Below are 22,139 nucleotides of genomic sequence, written 5' to 3'. Positions count from 1 at the left end.
ACAACAGTCATGCAGCCTCACAGATACACTAGTCTGTACAGAGTTCTAAGAGACTATTTACTGCTTTACAGGTGATCAAAAACAATAAATAAGATAAAAGCCTCTCTTCCAGGTGTTCAGAGGTCTCTATAAATTGACTAAATTTTAAAAGCTATCCTTTGTGCTTCCCACAATTATAGTTAACTCAGTCATTCTGGATTTCTGACGGGATTGGAAACTTATAGCTATTTACCTTGAGAAAAAAAGAAAAAAGATTTAAATAGATGGTCGGCAGCTGACATTCATCCTAAAGCCAGGTTCAAAACTAAATGTTTTAGTCAAGATAGATGACAGAGGTGCTAGTTAGTCAAAAAAAAAAAAAAAAAAATAGACTGGGTAGTAAGACTATCTTATACTTCACTGATAAAAATTGACATAATTATGCTCTAATTATATTTTGAAAAAAAAAAGTTTCATTTTAAAAGCCTTGCTTTCACAAGACCTTTGCAGGTTCTGGTCTTCAGAAGTAAAGAGCAGGCGGGGACACCGGAAAAAGAATGTTCCTTCAGACATGGAGACATTGGGGACCCCGTCAATTGATCAGGCCGTGGTCAGCAGCAGGTCAATTTAGAGCAGATGTGACTGAGACCTTCATGTGACAGAAGATAAGGGACACCCAAAGGCCCACGCCAGATCCCGCTGATAGATCTTGAGAGAGAGGGTTACATGAGACCCCACTAAGTTTGATCAGGAAGCAGAGATCAGATAAGTTACCCACAGTCTTTCTAGACTAGCTCATAGAGACATTCTGTCAGTGTAGACAAGGCTTCAGAGGCTAGAGAGACTACAGGATAAGTCATTGAAAGATTTAAGAAATATACTACATATTAAAATTATTGATGGTAATAACAAGTGGGAAAAGATTTAAAAGAAAGGAATAAAGAAGAGGAATAGAGAAGGGTTAATGTAAGTCTAAAAGAAAAGAGTAGAGAAGAAGAATAGAGATAAGTTGCTGTGAGTTCAGAAGAATAGAGAGGAATAGAGAGGAATAGAGAGAGGTGAAGAAAGAAAAAGGTGACAGGAAAAAATTTACAGAAAGCAAAAAAAAAAAGGGACTCCAATCAAAGAGAGATAAAACTCTTTGAAAAAGACCAGTGTGTGCATTGCAAGTAAAGGAGCCAGCTTCAGGGTCCAAGAGGGCCCTAACAAATAGAAGCCAGGGCCAGAAAATCCCAGGCCTCGAAAAACACCCACCCCAAGTGGTAAAGATAACAGCTCTGTGTGAAGACGGCTATTGAGATAGATGGGGCCACCCAACTTTTGATAGACATGGGGGCTTCCTCCAGGCCAATGGGTCAAAACGTATTCATGGACTACCCGAAAATGGTGGACTAAGAGATGGGCTGGGTATCCCATTCATTTATGGTCATCCTAGGCTGCTCCTATCCCCTATCTGGTTGAGGGGATACCCCCTAAGATGGACATCCAGATACAACACTTCCTGGGCTGCAACTAGCTGACAAGAATTCAACGGATAAAAGACTGACTTCAGCCAGGAGCCGAGATAACCTGCTTTACAGACGGGAGCAGTTTTCTCCATGCTGGTCAGAGACAAGCCAACTTACTGTGTTACTGTGGTGGACAAATGTCATCTGGGCTGACTCCCCACCCCTGGCCTCGTCGGTACAGAGAGCAACCTTGGAACTTGTGGGGCTGACGAGAAAACCAACATCTACATGGACAACAGATATGCTTTTGCCATAGCCCATGTCTGCAGGACTATATACCAAGAGAGAAAACCCTGATGAAGCCAGCAACTGTGAGTACTCATTGCCCAGGACACCAAAAGGGAAGAGATTCAGTGGCCTGAGACAATAACTGGACAAATCAAGTGTCTTAATATGAGAGCCTGTTCCAGTTGTGGGCCTAAGAGATGGCCTCACTTAAAACACAGAATAAGAGAAAGAACTCAGATTACTAGCCATCCTGCCAGATACTATCTAGAAAAAAATATAAAATGGTGCACACAAGAAGGGAGAACTATACTCCCCAGAAAACAAAAGATTTACCAGGTTAAATACACAAATAGACTCTTAAGATAAGAGTACAACCAAGCAGCCAAGAGATTTAAAAACATATAATAGACCTCAGGTTTTGGGCCAGGGAAATGATAAGACAGTGTAGGATATGCCAACAAATAAAGGCTTATGAGACTTAGAGTAAATAAGAAAAAGAGTTAAAAGGGAACAGCCTAGAATAAAAGTTGTCCCGAGGTTTTCAAACATCTGAGATAATTAGATCAGATAATAGCCTTGCCTTTGTTTATAAGATAAGTCAGAAATTGTCAGAAATATTAGAGACTAATTAGAAGCTCCACTGTTTATACTGTCTCCAGAGCTTAAGACAGGTAGAGAGAATAAACAGAACCCTAAAAAACTAAATTACCCCTGAGAACTGGCGCTGGCTAGAGTGTCCCTTTCCTTGTCCCTATTCCAAACCCAGAATGTCCCTCTTCTGTGAGAGATGATTTTTCAGGCTACTAAGAAACTATTCCTGATGCTGTCGAACATAACTCGTGCCAACACCTGCGTCTGATGCCAACTGGAGAGAACAGCCAGACACCTGAACAACCTCCTCAGGCTCAAGATCACCTGCCGTTCTACAAGGCCAAAGACCAGCAGGCCTTGACTCCTGAGATATGCCCATCCTGGAGACACAGGGATAGAGATTGCCCAATTGTCAGAGATAAGAGACATTTGAATCTAAACTGTGTCCCAGACACAGCCTTAAAGAGTGGGACTTAAGCTACATATGTACATCCCCGAGATGAAAAAAAGCCAACAGGCCCATCAGTGTGTGTATATATATATATATATATGTATATGTATATATATATATAGAGAGAGAGAGACAGCTACTTTACCTAAAGTACATACTAAAAACCATCCAGGGGGTGAGAAAAAGATAGTTTAAGATTCAATGACAAAGATATAATTAGATGCTTAGACAACAATATCACTCTTTACACCCAGATGATGATTCATAATTCCAAGATTGGAATTTGACCATGAGAGAAAAGGAGGAAATGAAAGAATAAATTGTAAACATGAAATTTTAGGTCTCAAAATTAGGTTTCTTAGGTTCAGAGTTTCAATTTACATAGGTTTCTTAGGTTCAGAGTTTCAATTTACACTCAAGTGTTAGCTGCCCCTGGGGTGCATTCCAAGGGCTTAAATAAACATTTCAAAGGCACAAAAGACCCAAGATAGAGGCAATAAAATACCTGGGTAAACGGAAGTCACTTGAAAGGAATTCTCCCAGGAGCAAGATACAGATGTAAATTAGGGTAATTGGGATGGGGGCTAGATGGAAACCAGGCTTGGGAACGGATGTTTGAGATATCATATGTAACCGCGCCAAACTTTCCCGCTCTCCCCAACCCCTACCCATAAATATCCCAAGTTTCCGGGGCTAGAGGGTCGGAATCCCTATCTCCTGCGTGAGATATATTCCGGCCCGAGGGCCCTCGTCATTAAACCTCATCTGCAATTGCATCAAGAAGGTTTCTCGTGTGTCCTTGGGTTCGTACAGGTCCGGACTTGGGTGAGAGTCCCCTTTTGGGGTCTTACAAAGGTACATTTTTTGAATTACAGCTATATAGTGGTACCCTCAGCCTGTGTGCTTCAGTGGAGAATAGGATGGCTAAACGCATCTGCACGATTACCTTCCTGTGCTCTGAAATCCCAGCAGTTACTGAAAAGCAAAGCCTATAAATGCCCTAGCCTCTGACTGCCTCTGTATTTCTTAGGTGGGAAAACATGATGAAGCCTGGATGATTCTGAAGCTAATTCATGATACCAACATGAGAGCCCGGGGCCAGCCAGAGAAGGTCTTCACGGTGAGTCTGCTCCTCAGAGAATCCTTGAGGCCAGAGCGCAGGAAGTTTTCTATAAGGAGCAAGACTTTTATGGCCTTGCCAGCCATAGAGTCTTTGTCACAACTACTTAGCTCTGTCCTTCCAGTACAAAAGCAAGCATCCATACAGAATGTTTTAACCACGGGCCTTGACTGTGTTCCAATAAAACTTTATTTACACAAATAGGCAGGGGGTTACGTTTAGCCCAGAGACTACCAACCAACTCACACCTATCTAAAACTCCAAGCCTCTGTGTTTGGTTAAATAATACTAAGCTGAGAGACAAAGTTTAACAGAGAGACCACAGTTTAATCTCAGATTTATTATTCCTGGCTCAGTACCAGAGGCCTTGGTTGTAGGGATCTCACCGATAGATTCTCTTTGTCTTATTATCAGAGAAGACTGGGGTCTCTGCCCTGTCAGGCCACTCCCCTGCCTCAGCTGATACTTGCTTGCACCTACTGCTTAACCACAAAATTCAGGGTAACACTGGGTCTCTTGGGTAAAACAGATATATCTGAGTTTAAAAGTTAGTTCCATTACTGGATTGTCTCATGACCTGAGCAATAAGACCACACTCCAGCTTCTTATCTACAGGATAATTAGAATACCACAGTACTGACAGTGTCCAGTGTTTGTGTGTGTGTTGGGGGGGGGGTCTTTCTTCAGCCACCACAGTGTTGTCTCTACTGAGTTTTCCAAAGTGCCAGGGATTCAAACTCAGGCCCTCGTGCTTTAGAACAGCACGATTACCTGCTGAGCCATCTCCCCAGGTCCCAGATGACTTCTCTTTAAACCCCATGTGTTCTCTTTGGCTGGCCTCAGCTGCTTCCTACATCTTGGCACTCATCTTCAAGAAGCCTAAATGTTTCTCCATTGCCCAGCACACTGTCTTCTCTCCTACACATAGGTGTTCATGACTTGGTATTCCTCCCTCTTGGTGTTTCCTCCACAGTTCCCACACTTGGCAAGTAGCATCCTTCTCTGTCAGTCTCTGACCAAATCCTGGAGTCCAGGACGCCTTTTCTCTGCCAAGTCAAAATGGATGTTGTGACTATAGTTTCCCTCACATGTTCTCACTTGGTTGTGCTGCTTGAAGACTATGATGCTTGATGTTTACATTTCCCATGAGAACCAGTGAATTATGAAAAGCAAAGAGTGGTGACTGGGGAGGTGGAAGTCTCAAAAAAAAAAAAGTTAAATACTGAATCTTGCTTGTTTGCTTTGTTTTTAAGAATGAAAAAATCTAAAGTGGGCATTGCAAATACACTGTTGTAAGCACAGAACTTCAGAGCCTGAGGCAGCAGGAGCTCAAGTTTAAAACTGACCTGGGCAACATAGTTAAGACACCCTCTCAAAAGAAAAGAAAAAGGAGAAGAAAAGAAAAACCAGTTCTCCAAATACTTTATTTTAAAACTCGTTTAATTCAGAAATGGATTTTTGTTAAGGAAAAAAAAAAACCACTTTGTCCAGTGTCTTTACTTACAGTCAAAAGGAGATACACCCTACCTAGCACAATTTGAAAACACCAAGCGACCCAGCCTCCAAACAGTATCTCCAATAGAATATTAGCAGGTTCTTCAGAAGTGCTCGCTCAGCCCCCAGGGAAGATAGCATACACACTGTGTTCTCTTTATCCCCAAACAGGGAAAGGCGAGCTCGCCACACCCATCATTCCTCTCTCTCTCTCTCTCTCTCTCTCTCTCTCTCTCTCTCTCTCTCTCTCTCTCTCTCTGTCTCTCTCTCTCTCTCTCTCTCTCTCTCTCTCTCTCTCTCTCTCTGTCTCTCTCTCTCTCTCTCTCTCTCTCTCTCTCTCTCTCCCCACCTCCATCATACCTTCCCCGGTATTGAAAATCTGCTCCAAGAGGCTACCTCAAGCCACAGGCGTAACCTTGTCATACCAAACCTTCATCTTTTCCGTTATGTGACTGAAGAGTCCGGGTTGGTGATTCTCAGTAGGAACATCTTCCGTTGCAGCCACCTATGGGTATCACTGAGCAGCCACTGGCTGGTCTGTGGGCAAAGGAAGGACAGGTCATCGCAATGCTCTACAGATGAAGGTCGACATTTAAAAGCCACATTAATCCAATAATTAGGTAGTCCCTACCCCCAAATAATATCCAAGTGCAAAGTAACTGCAAACGCAGAAGCTCGCCTCTCGGGTGTTTGATCTGCTGGCATGGGTCTTTATAGTAATGATGCAACAGGAGGCATTTGTCTCTTGTCATCTCTTGTTCCCGCTTGCTCCTCTCCCCCTTTCTCCATGGCATCTCCCTCACTAAGTCGTATTCAGATCCTTTAGATGACCTTCACATGTGCAGGTCTCTACCAGTGTTCTCGTGTGTATGAAGAATTCTTACCAAATACCATTTTCCGTTATGAGGCGCACACCTTTAATCCCAGCACTTGGGAGGCAGAGGCAGGCGGATTTCTGAGTTCGAGGCCAGCCTGGTCTACAGAGTGAGTTCCAGGACAGCTAGAGCTACACAGAGAAACCCTGTCTCCAAAAACCTTTAAAAAAAAAAAAAAAAAAAAAAAAAAAGAATTGAGTGGTCTGAGTGTGGCACTCTGCACTCTGCTGCCGCCCACAGGTGAATAAAATCAAGACTCCCAAACAAATAGACGAGCTGATTGAAATCGAGAGCGACACCGGAACATGGTACAGGAGGTGTTTTGTCCGGATCCGCACAGAACTGTATGGAGTAAGTATGCGTTGCATAACAGCCTGTATGTCGACATCTGACACTTGGGGGTGGTCAAAGAGGGACTAAACTATGCCTTTCCAATGAGAAGGACATGTCCCTCTATCTAGGACACTCATCTCTTGCACTAGGACTAGGAAACTGGACCCCTTTTGGCTCAGAGCTAGCAGATGGGCTCCACCTTGAGGAAGGAAGGTGTCAGGACAGGAGTTAGGGTAATGAAAGTCCGTCTTGGTATCTATTGGCTTCCAGAAAGATGAAAAGTGAATGTTCCTGGGCAGGCTTGGTGGGTAAGACCTATAATTCCAGGTATCCAGGAGGCTGAGGCAGGAGGATTGAAAGTTCAAGGCCAGCCTGAGAAGCTTAGTGAGAACCTGTCTCAAAACAAACAAGTAAAAGGGGACGTGGGGATGTAGTTCAATGGTGGAACACTTGTCTAGCACACTTGAGGTCCTAGGTTCAGTCACTGGTGCTGCAAAAGAAGAGAAGAAAGAGGGGGTGGGTGAGGAAGGAAGGAAGGAAGAAAGAAAGGGAGGAAAGAAGGAAGGAAGGAAGGATGAAAAAAGGAAGGAAGATTTCAGCCTTTGTTTCTGTATTGATTTTAAGATTTTATATTTTTGTGGAAATTAATTCAGCTCTGTAAGAACTCGGATCTTTTATAATTTGACAAGAAGGCCTGGGGAGTAGGTTTGCTGTGTAACTGTGTAAAAACACTAATCATCTAGTATTTTACAGATTTGGTTGACTTTTATGAGATGCTTCAACTACCCAGTCAGGGAAAACACCATAAAGCTTACGATTGTTTGGTTCACCCTGTCCTTCGGGTAAGTGATATTTGAATTCTTGGTGGACAAAATCACATTGTAGTTCCCAGTCGTTTCTTTCTGTCTTTTTTAAAACGCGCTTTCTTTAAAAACAAAAATCATCACCCGACTCTGCTAACTTGCTAGAATTCAGCCCTGTAAGAACTCAGCTCTTTTATAACTTGATGGGAAGAGCTGAGAAATAGATTTATTTTGCAACTCACATTTGCTGACAGTTATAGAATTTATAACTAATAAACTAGCCCTCTATTGATCTTGCTGGGAAACTCATTTGGCATTTAGAAAGTCACATAAAGCCCTGGGTGACTCACCTGTGTGCTGCCCTGTCTCCTGCCTGCTTCTCCCTGAGCTTGAGGGCATTGTTCCTCCCCTCCTCCCCTTGGCAGCACCACCCTCCACCAGGAACAATCGCAGTCAGCTGACCTCACTCCCTCACCCCTTCACCTCTTCCCTGAGTTGGCTCCTTCCTTGTCTCCTTTTCCTCTCCCTCCCTCCTCTATTCCTCCCTTTCCCTCCTTTTTTAAAACCACAACCCCTCCATCCCACACTCCCCGTTCTCTCCTCAGCTTTATTATTCCTTGGGGCACTTTCTACTCAGTCCTAGACAAAAGGGTTTTGTTTTAGCTTTTGCTTTTTTAAAGATTTGTTTATTTATTTACATATCTGTGGCTATATGCACATGGTTTACTGATACCAGAAAAGACCACTGGATTCCTAGGATCTGGAGTTCCAGGTGTTTGGAGAAAGCCAGCTTGTTCCAGGGGTCATGGGGTGCAGCAAGGGCTAGTAACTGCTGAGCCATCTCTGCAGCTCCCGGGAGACATTTTTAGATTTGGTGTAAGGACTGAAAGAGAGCTGGAGAGATCATGTAGCCATTAAAAACTAAGACTTGAGGCTGGAGAGATGGCTCAGTGACTAAGAGCTGTGACTTCTCTTCCATAGGTCCTGAGTTCAATTCCCAGAAACCACGTGGTGGCTCATAACCATCTGTAATGGGATCCAATGCCCTCTTCTGGTGTGTCTGAAGACATGAGACAGTGTACTCATATACATAAAATAAATAAATAATTCTTTTAAAAAAAAAAAAAAAAAGGCTCACAACCAGAAATTCAAGACTGTAAGTTAGGCCTGCTCTGGAAGCCCCATGAAGGAATGGGGTATATATATTTTGAGACACATAAGGAGCTCAGTAAATGGTTATCACATGATATAACTAATATGTTCTAAGAATGTAAGTGGCAAGTCATGGTTTTATTAAAAAGAACCTGAGGGATCCCTTTCCTAGTGTTGGGAAGGTCTGAGGAAGAAGGGAAAAGGGGAGACTTTGGGCATGTGATTTTATGGTTGACCATGTGATTTTAGTCCCCATTTCTAAGGCTATTCAGAGGCTTCAAGATGGAGCCACAGCTCAGTGGCATAGCACTCGCCAGGCATGTGTAGTCAGGGGTACCATACCAAGTACTATGTGATAATTAGTTCAAATGTTTCAAGGTGCCAGTCATACCTGGAAGTGCTTCTAAGAACCACTGCCATTCTGAGTATGTAAGGAAGCCCCCGTGCCGTGCTGTTACAAACACGTTTCTTTGCTTTTGCAGGTACTACGGATTGTCCGTTTGGTTCCCTGATGTCATCAAACATCTCCAATCCGACGAGTATGCACTGCTAACTAGGAATGTGCAAAAGGATAAATATGCAAACTTCAGCATCAACTTCACCATGGAGAACCAGATCCACACGGGAATGGAGTACGACAACGGCAGGTGGGGGAACTTTGACGTAACTTAACTTGCTAGCTAGTCGCAGAAACTGGCCTTGTAGTGGCAGACAGTTAACAATAACTAAAGTCTACAGGGTTCTCAACTGTATTAGTAGATACTTGTGGATGAATTTTAATAACTTAAAATTTACTTTAAAGATACACACTTGTCAGTCACTTCAAACTACTTCAGAAGTTGGCAGAGAATCAATCATGTGCCTCTTGAAATTAAAAAAAAAAAAGCAAAACCCAAACCACTTTTGAAATCGAGTTGCCTCATGCTTACTAAACTAACAGCCCAGGAAGAAGAGAGCTTAGAGACTCCTGAAGAAGAGTGATGGACAAGTTAGGGAAGAAAAGAGGGGACCACGGAAGGAAAGAAGGAGGAGAGAGTTATGTGATTTGGGTTAGGATTCCTGGAATAATCAAAGTTCCCCAATGCAAAAACCTGTTTATTAAGACGAAAAAGACTTTTTGTGGAATGCTTGTGGCCCAGATAATGGAATAATGGATACTTGCCAATATGGCAGGATGGCGGTCATTATTGTAATTAGCAATTTAATGAGAGGCCTGATCATCGTGTGTGTGTGTGTGTGTGTGTGTGTGTGTGTGTGTGTGTGTGTGTGATGGTTTTATTTATTTTCATGTTTTTCAAATTTTTTTCAATTCTTTTTTAGAGGGGTGGGGTGTTTTGTTGTGTTTTGTTTTTGTTTGATTGGTTTGGTTTTGGTTTTAGTTTTGTTTTTTTTTTGAGATCAGGTTTCTCTGAAATTCACTCTATAGCCTATGCTGGCCTGGAACTCAGAACCTGCCTCTGCCTCCCAAGTGCTGAGAATAAAGGTATGTGCCACCACCATTGAGCTTAAAGATTTGTGTTATTAAAGTTTATTAAGTTAAAGAAAGAAATTATACCACTCTATAGGAAATGGATGGATGGAGACCATCATGTTAGGTGAATGAAACCATCAGAAGGAGAGACCTCATCACAGCTGGGTCCACACAGCATTGGCCTCACTCAACACCGCCCCCCTCAGACCCCCAACACCCCACACACACCGGAACCACTGATAATCTGCACTTGTATTTCAAAGAACCTTGAGCATCAAATGCTGTAATTGTGGTATGAATATTTGTATCCTAAAGAATTGTTTAGAATTGTTTTTCCATTAGCAGTTTCTAAGATACAGTAGGAGTAACTGTGCATGCTTGTAGTCCCAGCACTTAGGATGGGGGGTCAGGAGGTGGTGAGCTTGAGGTCAGCACCATACATAGTATGAACCACAGAATGTCAACATGTTTTAGAGCAACAAAAACAACAGCAAAAGAGAAATATTTTAAGTGTTGCTTGTGTCTGAAATGGTCATAATATTAATAACAGTTATTAACATTTTAAACTGGATGTCTAGTTTACTAATTAATGTCTGATGTGTTAATAATATAATAATTAATAATTTTAACAGTTTTACCTTAAAACCCTTGAGCTAGACATGGTGGCACATACCTATAATCCCAGCACTTGGGAGGCAGAGACAGAAAGACTGTGAGGTTGAGGACAGCCTGGGGTTCCTATCTAAAATCTGTCTGAAAAGACTAAACCCAGGCTGGAGAGATGACTCAGTGGATGAAATACTTGTCATGAAAGCCTAATGAATCTACACAGAAGTCAGACCTGGTGACACACATCTGTAGTCCCAGCACTCCTATGGAGAGATGGGAGTGGAGACAAAAGAATCACCAGAAGCTCAAGCCAACAAGACCGGGCTATGTGCTAGCCTGGGCTATGTGCTAGCCTGGGCTATGTGCTAGCCTGGGCTATGTGCTAGCCTGGGCTATGTGCTAGCTTGGGCTATTTGCAGTGAAAAAAAAAAAAAACAAGAGGACCTTATTCTAAACAAGGTGGAAAAGTTAGAACAACACTGAAGGTTTTTCTCTGTCCTTTATGTGTATGCTATAGCCATATTCTCTCATATATACAAACTTGCACACACAGTGAAGAGAGGAGAGAGAGATTGATTGGTTAGATGGTTGTTTGGATGGTTGGTTGATTGGTTGGTTGGTTGGTTGGTTGGTTGGTTGGTTGGTTGGTATCAGGGCTCCAAGCAAAGGGAAACCTTGCAAACATAATTTTTGCATTTGTTACACAATTTAGTTGATAGGAAAAGGGTTGGGGAGTGTCTTTCAGAGAAATGTGAAATACTGCTGCTGACTCACGTTTCTGTGGTAGCTTCCTTGTGCAGTTTTCCCCAGTGGAGACTCTATATCCTGACCTGGAGTATCTTCCAGGCAGACCGCACAGACAATGTAGGGACTTCTTCCTTGTCTGCATGCAGGATGTTCTGAGAGAGCCCTGGCAAGGAAGCCTCTTACTAAAGAAGCAAGACTCAGTGGTGTGCACTTCCCAGGGGCTTCAGTGAGTCTGTGTCAATGACTCCCCAGGCTCCTTTAAGACATGAGTGAGGCTCGTTAAGGTCGTTATTATCTTCTCTACCCAGAATCCCCATTGCTGCATCTTAAATATGTATTTGAGCCCATTTCATCCTTCTGTATGTCTCCAGAGTCGACAGGGGTCTTGCGTTTTGATTTGACTGTGAGAAGGAAAAGACTCCTGGAAATAAGTTTGCCTTTTCTCCTCCTTGTGAGTCACACCTCTCAGGAAGAATCAGACCTCCCATGCTCTGCCATCCAAGCTTCTAAACTTAGAACACAGACTTTTATGAAAAGCTCGGAGGACTGGTGCAGGAGCTCAGTAGCGGAGCACTTGTCTAACATTGCAAGCCCCCGGCTTCAATCCCCACCACTGTAACACGTAAATATGGGTAAACATATAAAGTTCAGACGCTCACATATCTTCAAGTTAGGGAGATTCGCAAGTCTCAGTTGAGACTTTCCCGAAAGAAGAACCTGTGAAGAGGCCAGAGAATAGGGATGATAAGGAAGCAGCTCAGAGCCACAGGGAATGAATGCTTAGCTCTTAGACCCTTTCCCACCACCGAAAAGAAACAACTTGTGTGTCTGCCATTGCTTCTCCTGACAAGAAATAACACTGAACAGTGGTGTGGCCAGAAAACCAGTATATCCAAGGCCAAAGAGAGGAAAGCCAGAGAAACCTAGAAAACCCTAGAAACCCATTAGTACATGAAAGCCATTGGCATCAATTTGTTTGTGTGTATGCTGTACAGATTCCTTGGAGTCAAGTTCAAATCGGTAACCTTCAAAGACTCAGTGTTTAAGTCCTGCACCTTTGACGACGTGACCTCAGTCAACACCTACTTCAAGAACTGCACGTTTATTGATACCCTTTTTGATAACACAGGTAGGTGCTCAATACTGCTTACACCACTTCAGTGGCAGCAGGGAGCTTTCAGAGGGCTTTGTCATACTCAGGTGATGGGGGTGGGGGGCTAGAGGCTTGTGTGGCAAGGGGAGATTAAAGTATGAAGGAAGGATTTCCCTGTATCAGTTGAATCAAAAGCAAGTTGGTATTGTTTTTGCTTTCTTGGGTTTAATATAGAGGCAGACAAAAGTTCAAAGACAGACAAACATAGATAGATAGTTAGATAGATGTCAGATAGATAGATAGATAGATAGATAGATAGATAGATAGATAGATGCATGCCTTTGTGGAATAGGGGGGTAGTTTTGGTTTGGTTTGGTTTGGTTTGGTTTGGTTTTTGGCTCTTTTATTTTGGTTTTGATTTTGGTTTTTCAGACAGAATTTCTCTGTGTGTTCCTGGCTGTCTTGGAACTCACTTTATAAACCTGACTCTGCCTCCTGACTGTTGAGATTAGAAAGGTTAAGTGATCTGGTCACAGTAGTGGTATAGTAGTGGTATAACCTTTGGGCCCTGTGGCATGTGTGACTAGTGTCCATGCTTTCCCATTCTCACGTACTTATCTAAAAATCACATCCCAGCACTGTGGGAAGGTATGATCTGCTTGGTTGGCAGTCCTGCCTTTTTGGTGCTCAATCAGGTGCCAGTTCTGCCCCCACTCCAATGTGAATGAGGTCAAGCATTGTCTTCTAATCCATTTGACTCCAGAAGACCAGCTCTTTTAAGGCAGCAGTGGGTTAACTCCTGACCAGCAAGGAATGTGATGGGTTACAGCAGAGTGCATAGGAAGAATGTCGGTGACTTTTAGCTTTGTCTTTGTTCTTCTGTGCATTTATCTACACAGACCTTAAACTATAAATGCAGCTTCAAGGACTCGAAGAGAGACTTGTTCCTTCCGTGTACTTCAGAACCCCTAAAAATGACACTTTTGTTGATTCCCTTATCCAACAAAGGGAACCCTCCATGTTGTTGCTTTGTAATGTGACATTTCCACTAGCTCTCATGTTCTGGCAAGTCAAGCCAGCTCCAGCCATGGGATCCTCAGGGGACTGGCAGTACCGTGATTCTTGGCTGATGTCTCTCAGTGGCTTTCTGTTACCTTCCATATCTGTTACTTGCATCTGACAAGAACTTAATGGATTTTTTTTTTTTGTTCTCATTGTTCTTTCTACAGATTTTGAGCCCTATAAATTCATAGACAGTGAATTTCAAAACTGCTCATTTCTTCACAACAAGACGGGATGCCAGATTACTTTTGACGATGACTATAGTGCCTACTGGATTTACTTTGTCAACTTTCTTGGGACATTGGCGGTGTTACCAGGAAATATCGTGTCTGCTCTCCTGATGGACAGGATCGGGCGCTTAACAATGTTAGGTGTGTGCTCACAGTCATGAAAAGGAGAAAAGCTGCCCCTGTGATCTAGCGAGAACCAGGTTTCTACATTGTCCCTGTCCCTTAGAAATGCATGTTTGTAAGAAATCCCTTAGGCCTTTCATTAGGTCTCAACTGGAGTGAAAATTGTGTCTAATTAAAATTCATATGAGCAATCGCCATGAGTTACAAACTGAAAACCTAGTTATATGTAACTAATGTAGATTCTCCCAGTTAAGTAGATGAGTAAGGGGTCCTGGGCATTTGAACTTAATGCATTTATGAGGCATGTCGACTGCCTTTCAAACAGGTGGGCACTCTTGGACTTAATTCTATGGAGCCCAGTCTGTGGCTTCTGCCCCTGGAACTATCTTCTTGAGAGAGCTCCAAGGCCCAAAAGCCTCCATCAACCAAGATGACAGGAAACACTCCAAGTCTTATCCTCTGTTGCCAGGTGGCTCCATGGTGCTCTCGGGGATCAGTTGCTTCTTCCTGTGGTTTGGCACCAGCGAATCTATGATGATAGGCATGCTGTGCTTGTACAACGGGCTGACCATCTCAGCGTGGAATTCTCTCGATGTTGTCACGGTGGAACTGTACCCCACAGACCGGAGGTAGGCTGGACATGGGGCCACTGAAATGTCATTACAGAAATAAGCAAGGTGGCACTCCCAAGGCAGTGAAAATCCACAAAATCTCTAGCTTATGAACGTGTAGGTTTCTGCTTGTATCTTTTAAAAAGGTTCCTAGCAGGAGTTCATAGGACAGTGAAGAAATTTAATTATGTCCGTGATCTAATGTGTTGGCTAACAATAACAGGGAGCTGTAATGTCACAGTGAACATTAGGACTGAATAGCCTGTCTCAGCCTCCATTCTCAGGACTTATCAGTCCTGTGAAGGTCATTACCTTACAAGTTCCTGTGCTACCAACTACAAAGGACGTTTTAGAAGGTGTCTCTTGACCTTTCTAGTCTGTTAGAAGAAAAAAAAAAGCCTAAAATATTGATAATTATAAAAAGAAGTCTGGAGAGAAGGCTCAATGGGTAAAACACTTGCCATGCCAAGTGGGAAGATCTAGAACCCACATAAATCTGAGCACAGTAGCAGCCGACTGAAATCCCAATGTCTCTAGTGGGAGAAGCAAAAACAGAATTCCCAGTCAGCCTGGGCAAGCTGCAGCAAACAGTAAGCACTCTCAGGGCAAGCAGAAAGGGAGGAACAGCACCTCAAGTTGACCTCTGACCTCCACAGTACACTGTGGCTTGCACGTATTCGTGCTCACATGCACACGTGCGCGCGCGCGCGCGCACACACACACACACACACACACACACACACACACACTTTCTTTCTAAGAAGGTTGCTGATGCCTCGGGCATCATATCAGAGGGGGCTGGGTGGAAACTCCGCAACTGAATAATTACATTTGAGGCATCACAGCCCTGTTTTGCCATCTGACATGAGCTGAAACATATACCCTGGTCCACCAATCATTTCACGCAAAGTCCCATGTTTTATGGCCATAGATGTCCTCGCCATTGGAATATTCTGTAGCCTTTGAGAAGAAAGAGTGCTCCTCTCCCCCTAAAAAGGACTATACTGAGACGTTTGAGCTCTTGATTTGTTGCTGAGCCTATGACTTGATTTTGTCAGTTTATTACACCCCTAGGTATATCCTGTACAGGGAAGACTCACACGTTTCCTCCTCGGGAGCATCTTTACAGCATTTCCTGGCGTAAAGAACCTGTATTGGTACCCATATGCCTAACTTCCTATAGAACATCCAAAACCCAAGGCCCTAAAAGACGACTTACCCAACATTCTCATTCACATCCTTAGCTCCATCATCTTCTCCGTCAGTGAGAAGCATACAGTCTGCACACAGTGTCCCCTGGACCATCCACCCTATACTCACTCTCTCTGTGGCAGGAATGCACTGAGTTTTCCTTCATCAGCATCTCATTGTGGAACCTGGGCCCACAAATTTGAACATTTTTGAGTCACGGCCTCCATGTTAAAGCAAGGCTGAGAATGCCTCATTCCTGTTTGTTTTACATTGTGAGTTCAATGGAATTTTAGATTAAATCACCTGGTCACATAGCTCATAGGAGGGTGAGGGATAGGTATTCTCTCAGGGAGGGGCACTGGCTTTGAAAAGGCAAAGAGGAAAAACACAAGGATAGAGTAAGCCTTCCCTCTGAATAAGATCGGTCTGCCTCGATTCTGAGGTTGGAAAGGTGAACTGACAGGTAAAAGAAACGGGAAGCTTGCTGTGTGTGTTCACTTGGGTCCTCCATGAAAGAAGAAGGCAGGAAGGGACTGTTTGTGCAAGGACTGGGTAAGCCATGCATGATGTCTTGATGTTTCCTCTCAGTGAAGGACAGGCACGGGTCGGTTAAATGTACTATTGTGTGTATATACAGTTCCAGCGTGGTCCAGCTGTGTTACTGGGAGAAGAGACATGGTGGTTACTATGTCAGAGAGGGTTCCTTGGATGAGAAATATCTGAACTTGGGCTTGAAGAATAGTGGGTTGCAGGCACACAAAGAGATGGGCAGAGCAGGTAGTCAGCAAAATGCCACCTGAAAGGTGGTGGAAGGAAGGAAGCTAGCAAAGTCCAGCAGAAATTCAGTCACAGAGGCAATGCGTTGATCTTCTCATGAGGACAAGAAGAGGGGGCCTAGAGAGACACAGACATATCAGTCATAGGCTGAGTTCCTCTCGTAACTCTTAAGAGAGGAAGCAGGAATCTCACTTGCATTGCACCCTGAGGAGAAAGACATAATCTAGAGATTATCTGGAGATGGGAAAATGGAGAAGTCAGAATTCCATGTGTTCGTGGGGAACGATTTGGGGGGGCCTTCATGCTTGCCTACAGATTGAAATGACGGAAGGAGAGGAGGTTCTCAAAATGGGTCCTTGTTTCGGCTTGCACAGTTGACTGAATGGTCATGTCACAGCAGGGACACTCTGGGGAAGCAGAGCATTCAGACAACAGTCAGGGAGATAGTAGGTTCCATTTAGAGGAGGTTGAATTTTCATGTCTGCATGGAGCTATCCAATGGGCATTTGAATATTTATGTCGGAAGCCAACAGATGCCTGAACTAGGGAGAGCGCCCATTGACTCACTGATCCAAAAGATACTTAGGGAATGCATATCCTGGGCCCCGAGGGGGGGTTTCAGTCGCTGGGATACAGTGGTTGTCAGACAGCAAGCCTAGGCTTAATGGAGCCTACCCAGTGTTGGAGAAGACAACCAATCAACTACCAGCTAAGTAAAGTAGACCTAGCGTATCAGTTGGTACTGGGTGTTGTAGAGAAAAACGAAACTGTCCAGGGACATAGAGAGAGCTGGCGTGAAGGAGGGCTGTGACTGTAATAGCATTGTCCAGGGAGATGTAGATCCTGTAAGGTGACATCTGAGTAGATATTTTGGAAGAGAGCTTTCACAGCACCGGTGACAGTGAACGGCAAGGCCCTCAGGGTATGAGGGGAAGGGACCAGTTGGAGGAGTTGCCAAGCTGGGTTTATATGTCATTCAATGTCCCCATCCTTCTATTTGTAATCCCCCTTTCTTGTCAAAACTATAGACTTCTCTCAAATCCTAACTGTAGCCAAGTGCAATTATGCTCTGGTATATTTTGCTTCTTGGCCAGCGCAGCTGCCGTCTCGCCAGTGGCTTTCTGCTGCCACCCTGTGGCCATTGGCAGAGTTCTTCTGTTCCCACTTCTATGTCCTTTATCCTAGTGGGGCCTCCATCCCTGGAGCTCAGGCCAGGAACCACACCTGGAAGGTGAGGTAGCCTGTGCTCACACAGCAGCCACTTCTCCTGTACGAACAGTTCAGCTATGATCCCAGAGAAGTAAACTCCTGGCAGCTCCCACCCGCCACCTCCTGCTAGCCTTAAAGGTTTGTGCTGTCAACCACTGACCAGAGTTAACTCCCTAAGTCCCTCCCCTCAGGACTGCTGCTGTTCCGAGAGCTATTTCCATCTCCTCCCCTCAGCCAACCTGCTCTCTTGACTCTTTTACTGACCATTGTGCTGGGTCCCCTCTACTGATAGCCTTCTTGTCACCAACCCATTCACTCCCCGTTTTCCGGTCTCTCTATGCCATGTCATTCTGTTAGATCTGTTTGCCTTTTCCCATATGTTTACACTTCGGCCATTCAGCACAGTCTTTCTTTTTGTCTTGGAAGAGTGAGAGCTGAGCATGGTGGCCTGTATCTGTAATCCAGTACTGGGGTTACGGAGGCAGGAGGATTGGGATTACAAATTTTAGGTCAGTCTAAACTATATAGAAAATGCCAGGCTAGCCTGAGCCACGCAGCAAAAACCTGTCCCTGAAAAAAGAAGGGGAGTGTAAGGGGTGGGGAGGGCACACTGCCTCTGTGTACCACAGCCTCACGGCTACACTGCCATGGAACGGCTGCTGCTGCAGGTTAGAACAGGGCGGATGAGGGAGGAGCAGATGAGGAAAATAGTCAGCCGGCCCATGCTTGAGCTCTGTGAAAGTCTCCTCTCTCTCTATTCCAGTACTAACCAAGTCCTCATATCAAAGGGCCACAGACACCGGGATGTAGTCATAACACAAACACCAGCTTGTAAGCTCATTGGGTGTCCGAGTCCTTGTTCAAGTTTGGGGTGCAGAGCATATGGGCTCTAAGACCTGGAATCACACCAATTATACCATAGTTTGAGTCTGCCAGGCTCAGGGGAATACCTGATTGCCTGTTGTGCTAAGGGCAGGACACTGTTTCCAGTCAACTGTGTGCCCTCAACCCTACTCATATCACCAATGGAAACCCATCCCCACACTTACTAGCATTCCCCCCTCGTGCCAGTTTCTACGATAGATGCTTCCAGTACGATCATTCCCTGCCTGCTGGCTTCTGATGAGCCGCCTTTAAATTCTGAGCTGTGTTAGTGAACCACACCATAGAGTGTATGACAGGGGGACATTCATGTCTTTACTATTCACTATCTGACTCTAACTAAAGCAGTGGTTTCTTTAAAAATAGGACTCTGTCTTCCTTATGTGCTAAATGAATGAGATACACATCTTAAGCTGAGCACGGTGGTCCATACATCAGCACTTAGAAGTCAAAGGGAGGAAGAGCACAAACTCATGGCCAGCCTCGGTTACATAGACTTTGTCTCAGACCAAAAAACAAAACAAAACAAAAAAACAAAAATAAACAACCAAAAAACCCTAATACAAAAAAAATTATTAAAAAAATTCACCTGGGATTGGACTATAGCATCCTCTGTGTCTGAGGCCATTCACACCAGTTGTGTGGGCTTCTCTTCACTGACCCCGAAATGTCCCTCTGCCACTTCTGCCACCTGTTCCTTCATCTCTGGATCCATGGCTGTCAGCTTCCTCCCTCACATCGCATTGCCTGCTAGGTCCTGCTGGCTCCTGCTAGGTCCTGCTGGCTCCGCTGCCCCAGTGGATTATCCCAAATCCAGGTGCAGGCCCTGTTGGAAATAAGCTGGATGACTGGGGCAAGTCCTGTTGCCTTCCAGGACCTTGTCTGTCTCCCCTGGGAACTGAGCAGTGAATGAGGTGCAGAGGATTTCAGGCACTAACTTTACCCACAGCTCACACCCTACTAGAGTAGTGAGTCTTACCTCCTTGCAGAGGAGGGAAGGAGACCCGGTCACGAAAGTAACTTATCCAGGGTCACTTAGCCTCAGACAGATGACAAGTGTAGCGCTCTGCCTTCCCAGGAGGCTTGAGACACAGTGTGGAGTCTGTTCTGGAAGCTTTCCTGGGGCCAGCCCAGGAGGGTGGCTCAAGGTAATCCTAGCACTTGAAAGGCTGAGACTGGAGGATTGAAAGTTGGAGAACCGCCTGTGTTACAGGTTAAGGTCAAGGCCAGTCTGCATGACTTAGTGATTAAAACAACAACAAGAAACCAACAACCAACAAACAAAATCCCTTAAGTCCAAACAAACAACAAAACCTACATAAAAACCAGCAGCTCACGGGTTATTGGGCTCCACCTCAGCATGGATGGTCCTTGCCCTCAGGTGAACTCCCTCTTGCTGCCAAGCATTCCTGGTCACTCACTCTAGTCTTCCTCACCCTGGCCCTGGCCCACACGTCCTAGCCAGGTTTATCAGATTCAGTGATAAGACACAAAGGCTCTCATTATTGCCTGGGTTTCATGGGAATGTTTTATTTCTGCAGGAGCGAGTAACAGAGACAGGGGCCTGTAAAAAGAAACCGGAAGCACCTTGGTGCTAGAGGGAATTTGGATGACATGGACAGCCACTTTGAGTCTAGGGAGACTGCTCAGCCCAGCTCGTGGGGAACTCTTTGTCCACCTGAGGGAGTGAGGAAAGCAGGGTAGTGGGGGTTCACGCTGGCATCTAGCCTCATTGAGGGAGATGCCACCCTTCTCAGCAAGGCAAATATTACCCCATTAAATAGCAGAAAGCTGTGGAGAGACAGATACACAGCTCACCAGTGGCTTCCCTGACTCATATACTCGAGGGTCTGGGTTCAGTCCCCAGCCACTAATACAGAGACAAAGAACAAGCAACTGCACTCAGTCTGCCGACTTGAGAATTCAGACTGGTCATTTTCTCTGAAGAAAGAAAAAAGCATCAAATAAACAGACATCATCCAACTAATAATACCCATAAAAAAGTCCAGAATTTCCCACTTAAATGCTTCAAAAAAATCTACTTCTGACATAGTTGGAAGTAGGAAGTTACTCATTTACTGAGTATCCCAGGCATCCTTCTGCCTCTGAGGAGGGCTCGTGGTGAGCAGCTGCAAGGACCGTACAGCCCCTCCAGATGTAGGCAGCCTACGTGAGGCCCCAGACTGCAGCACGCAAGTGTTTGAGACAATCAGTGTGGGCTGAAACCTCAAGAAAGAAACCCCGAGGAGCCAGGAGAGAGGAAACTTTAGGGAGAAGCTGATGGTTAGGGAGAAGCTGATGGTTAGGGAGAAGCTGATGGTTAGGGAGAAGCTGATGGTAAGTAATTAGATAAGACACGTGAAAAGTGGACTGAACAGGAGCAGGAGCCAGCGTGGTGGCTGGCGGCCTGGCGTCCACATGCTCTGAAGCCGTGGCAGGATTGTCACAGGTTAGCCTGGGCTACACAGATACTGTGTCTAAAACAAAACAAACAAACCACCACCCAAACCAACAAAACAGAATGTGGCGGTGGAAGGATGGGGGTGGTTAGAATATAGCGTATGACATTTTTTTTCTCAATACAAAAATAATAAAAGCAACAGTAAAAGCAAACAGAAGCAGGAGCACAGCTGGATGTGGTGGTGTTTGTCCCTTAATCCCAGCACTTGGGAGGCAGAGGCAGGCAGATCTGTGAGTTCAAGGCCAGCCTGGTCTACAGAGTGAGTTCCCAAACAGCCAGGACTACACAGAGGAACCCTGTCTTGAAAACAAACAAACAAAGAAGCAAAACAAAAACAAAAAAGCAGGAGCATGCACACTCAGAAGAGTTGCTCCCTCTCATCTTTGCTCTCTTCCCTCCCCTCTTCCTCCCCCACTCCCCCCCACCACCACCACCTCATAGCTGCAGTATTATCCTGCAGCCGCCAGTCTCCATGAGACAGCATCCTCAACATTCTTCCTGGCTGCTCTATAAGCCTGGCGTTCCTAATGAACAAACACAACGTCTGTTGGGTGTTTGAGTGTTAATTGCAGTATTATCGATGTTACCCTGAGCTTGGAAGCCTCACTAGCCAAGGGTGCAGAGAAATAGTGGAAAAAAAAAAAAAAGAAAAGAAAAGCCGGGCGGTGGTGGCGCACCGCCTTTAATCCCAAGCACTCGGGAGGCAAAGGCAGGTGGATTTCTGAGTTCAAGCTAGCCTGGTCTACAGAGTGAGTTCCAGGACAGCAGAGCTACACAGAGAAACCCTGTCCTCGAAAAACAAAACAAAAAAAAAAATAAAAATAAAAATAAAAACAAAAGAGAGAGAGAGAGAAATGGTGGTTACATACTAAACGAAAACATTCAAACACAAACCAAACAACATGACACAAAGCCTTATGTGAGTAATTAAAAAAAAAAATAGATAGCAAAATTATAAATAAAAAAAAAAAAGCTCTGGCTTGTGATAATTTGCATGACGGAAACAGGCAGAAAAGGATTCTGAGAGAAAATGATTTGTAGGCAGAAGGGAAATGCATGTTTTCTTTTGTCATTTTCTCTAGTGTTTAACAGTATACCAAGTCAATTTTAAAAGGCACTCATCCTCTGGGAAGATAACA

At 44.5% G+C, this 22,139-nt stretch overlaps 1 protein-coding gene across 1 annotated transcript in view; it reads left to right on the top strand.

Moving 5' to 3' along the window:
• The window catches only part of LOC117701878 (synaptic vesicle glycoprotein 2C-like), a gene marked incomplete at its 5' end in the record, with an annotated part of 90,044 nt that extends 68,609 nt beyond the window's left edge, over nt 1–21,435 (top strand). The window contains 7 exon segments of the mRNA XM_034493286.2: nt 3,788–3,877; nt 6,487–6,597; nt 7,333–7,421; nt 9,017–9,181; nt 12,357–12,490; nt 13,684–13,887; nt 14,339–21,435. Of these exon segments, the coding sequence (XP_034349177.1) occupies nt 3,788–3,877; nt 6,487–6,597; nt 7,333–7,421; nt 9,017–9,181; nt 12,357–12,490; nt 13,684–13,887; nt 14,339–14,502 (957 nt within the window).
• Nucleotides 21,436–22,139: the final 704 nt, after the last annotated feature.

This window comes from Arvicanthis niloticus, unplaced genomic scaffold (genome assembly GCF_011762505.2).
Source record: "Arvicanthis niloticus isolate mArvNil1 unplaced genomic scaffold, mArvNil1.pat.X pat_scaffold_295_arrow_ctg1, whole genome shotgun sequence".
Taxonomy (NCBI): Eukaryota; Metazoa; Chordata; class Mammalia; order Rodentia; family Muridae; genus Arvicanthis; species Arvicanthis niloticus.
This window is presented reverse-complemented; position numbering and strand designations above follow the sequence as displayed.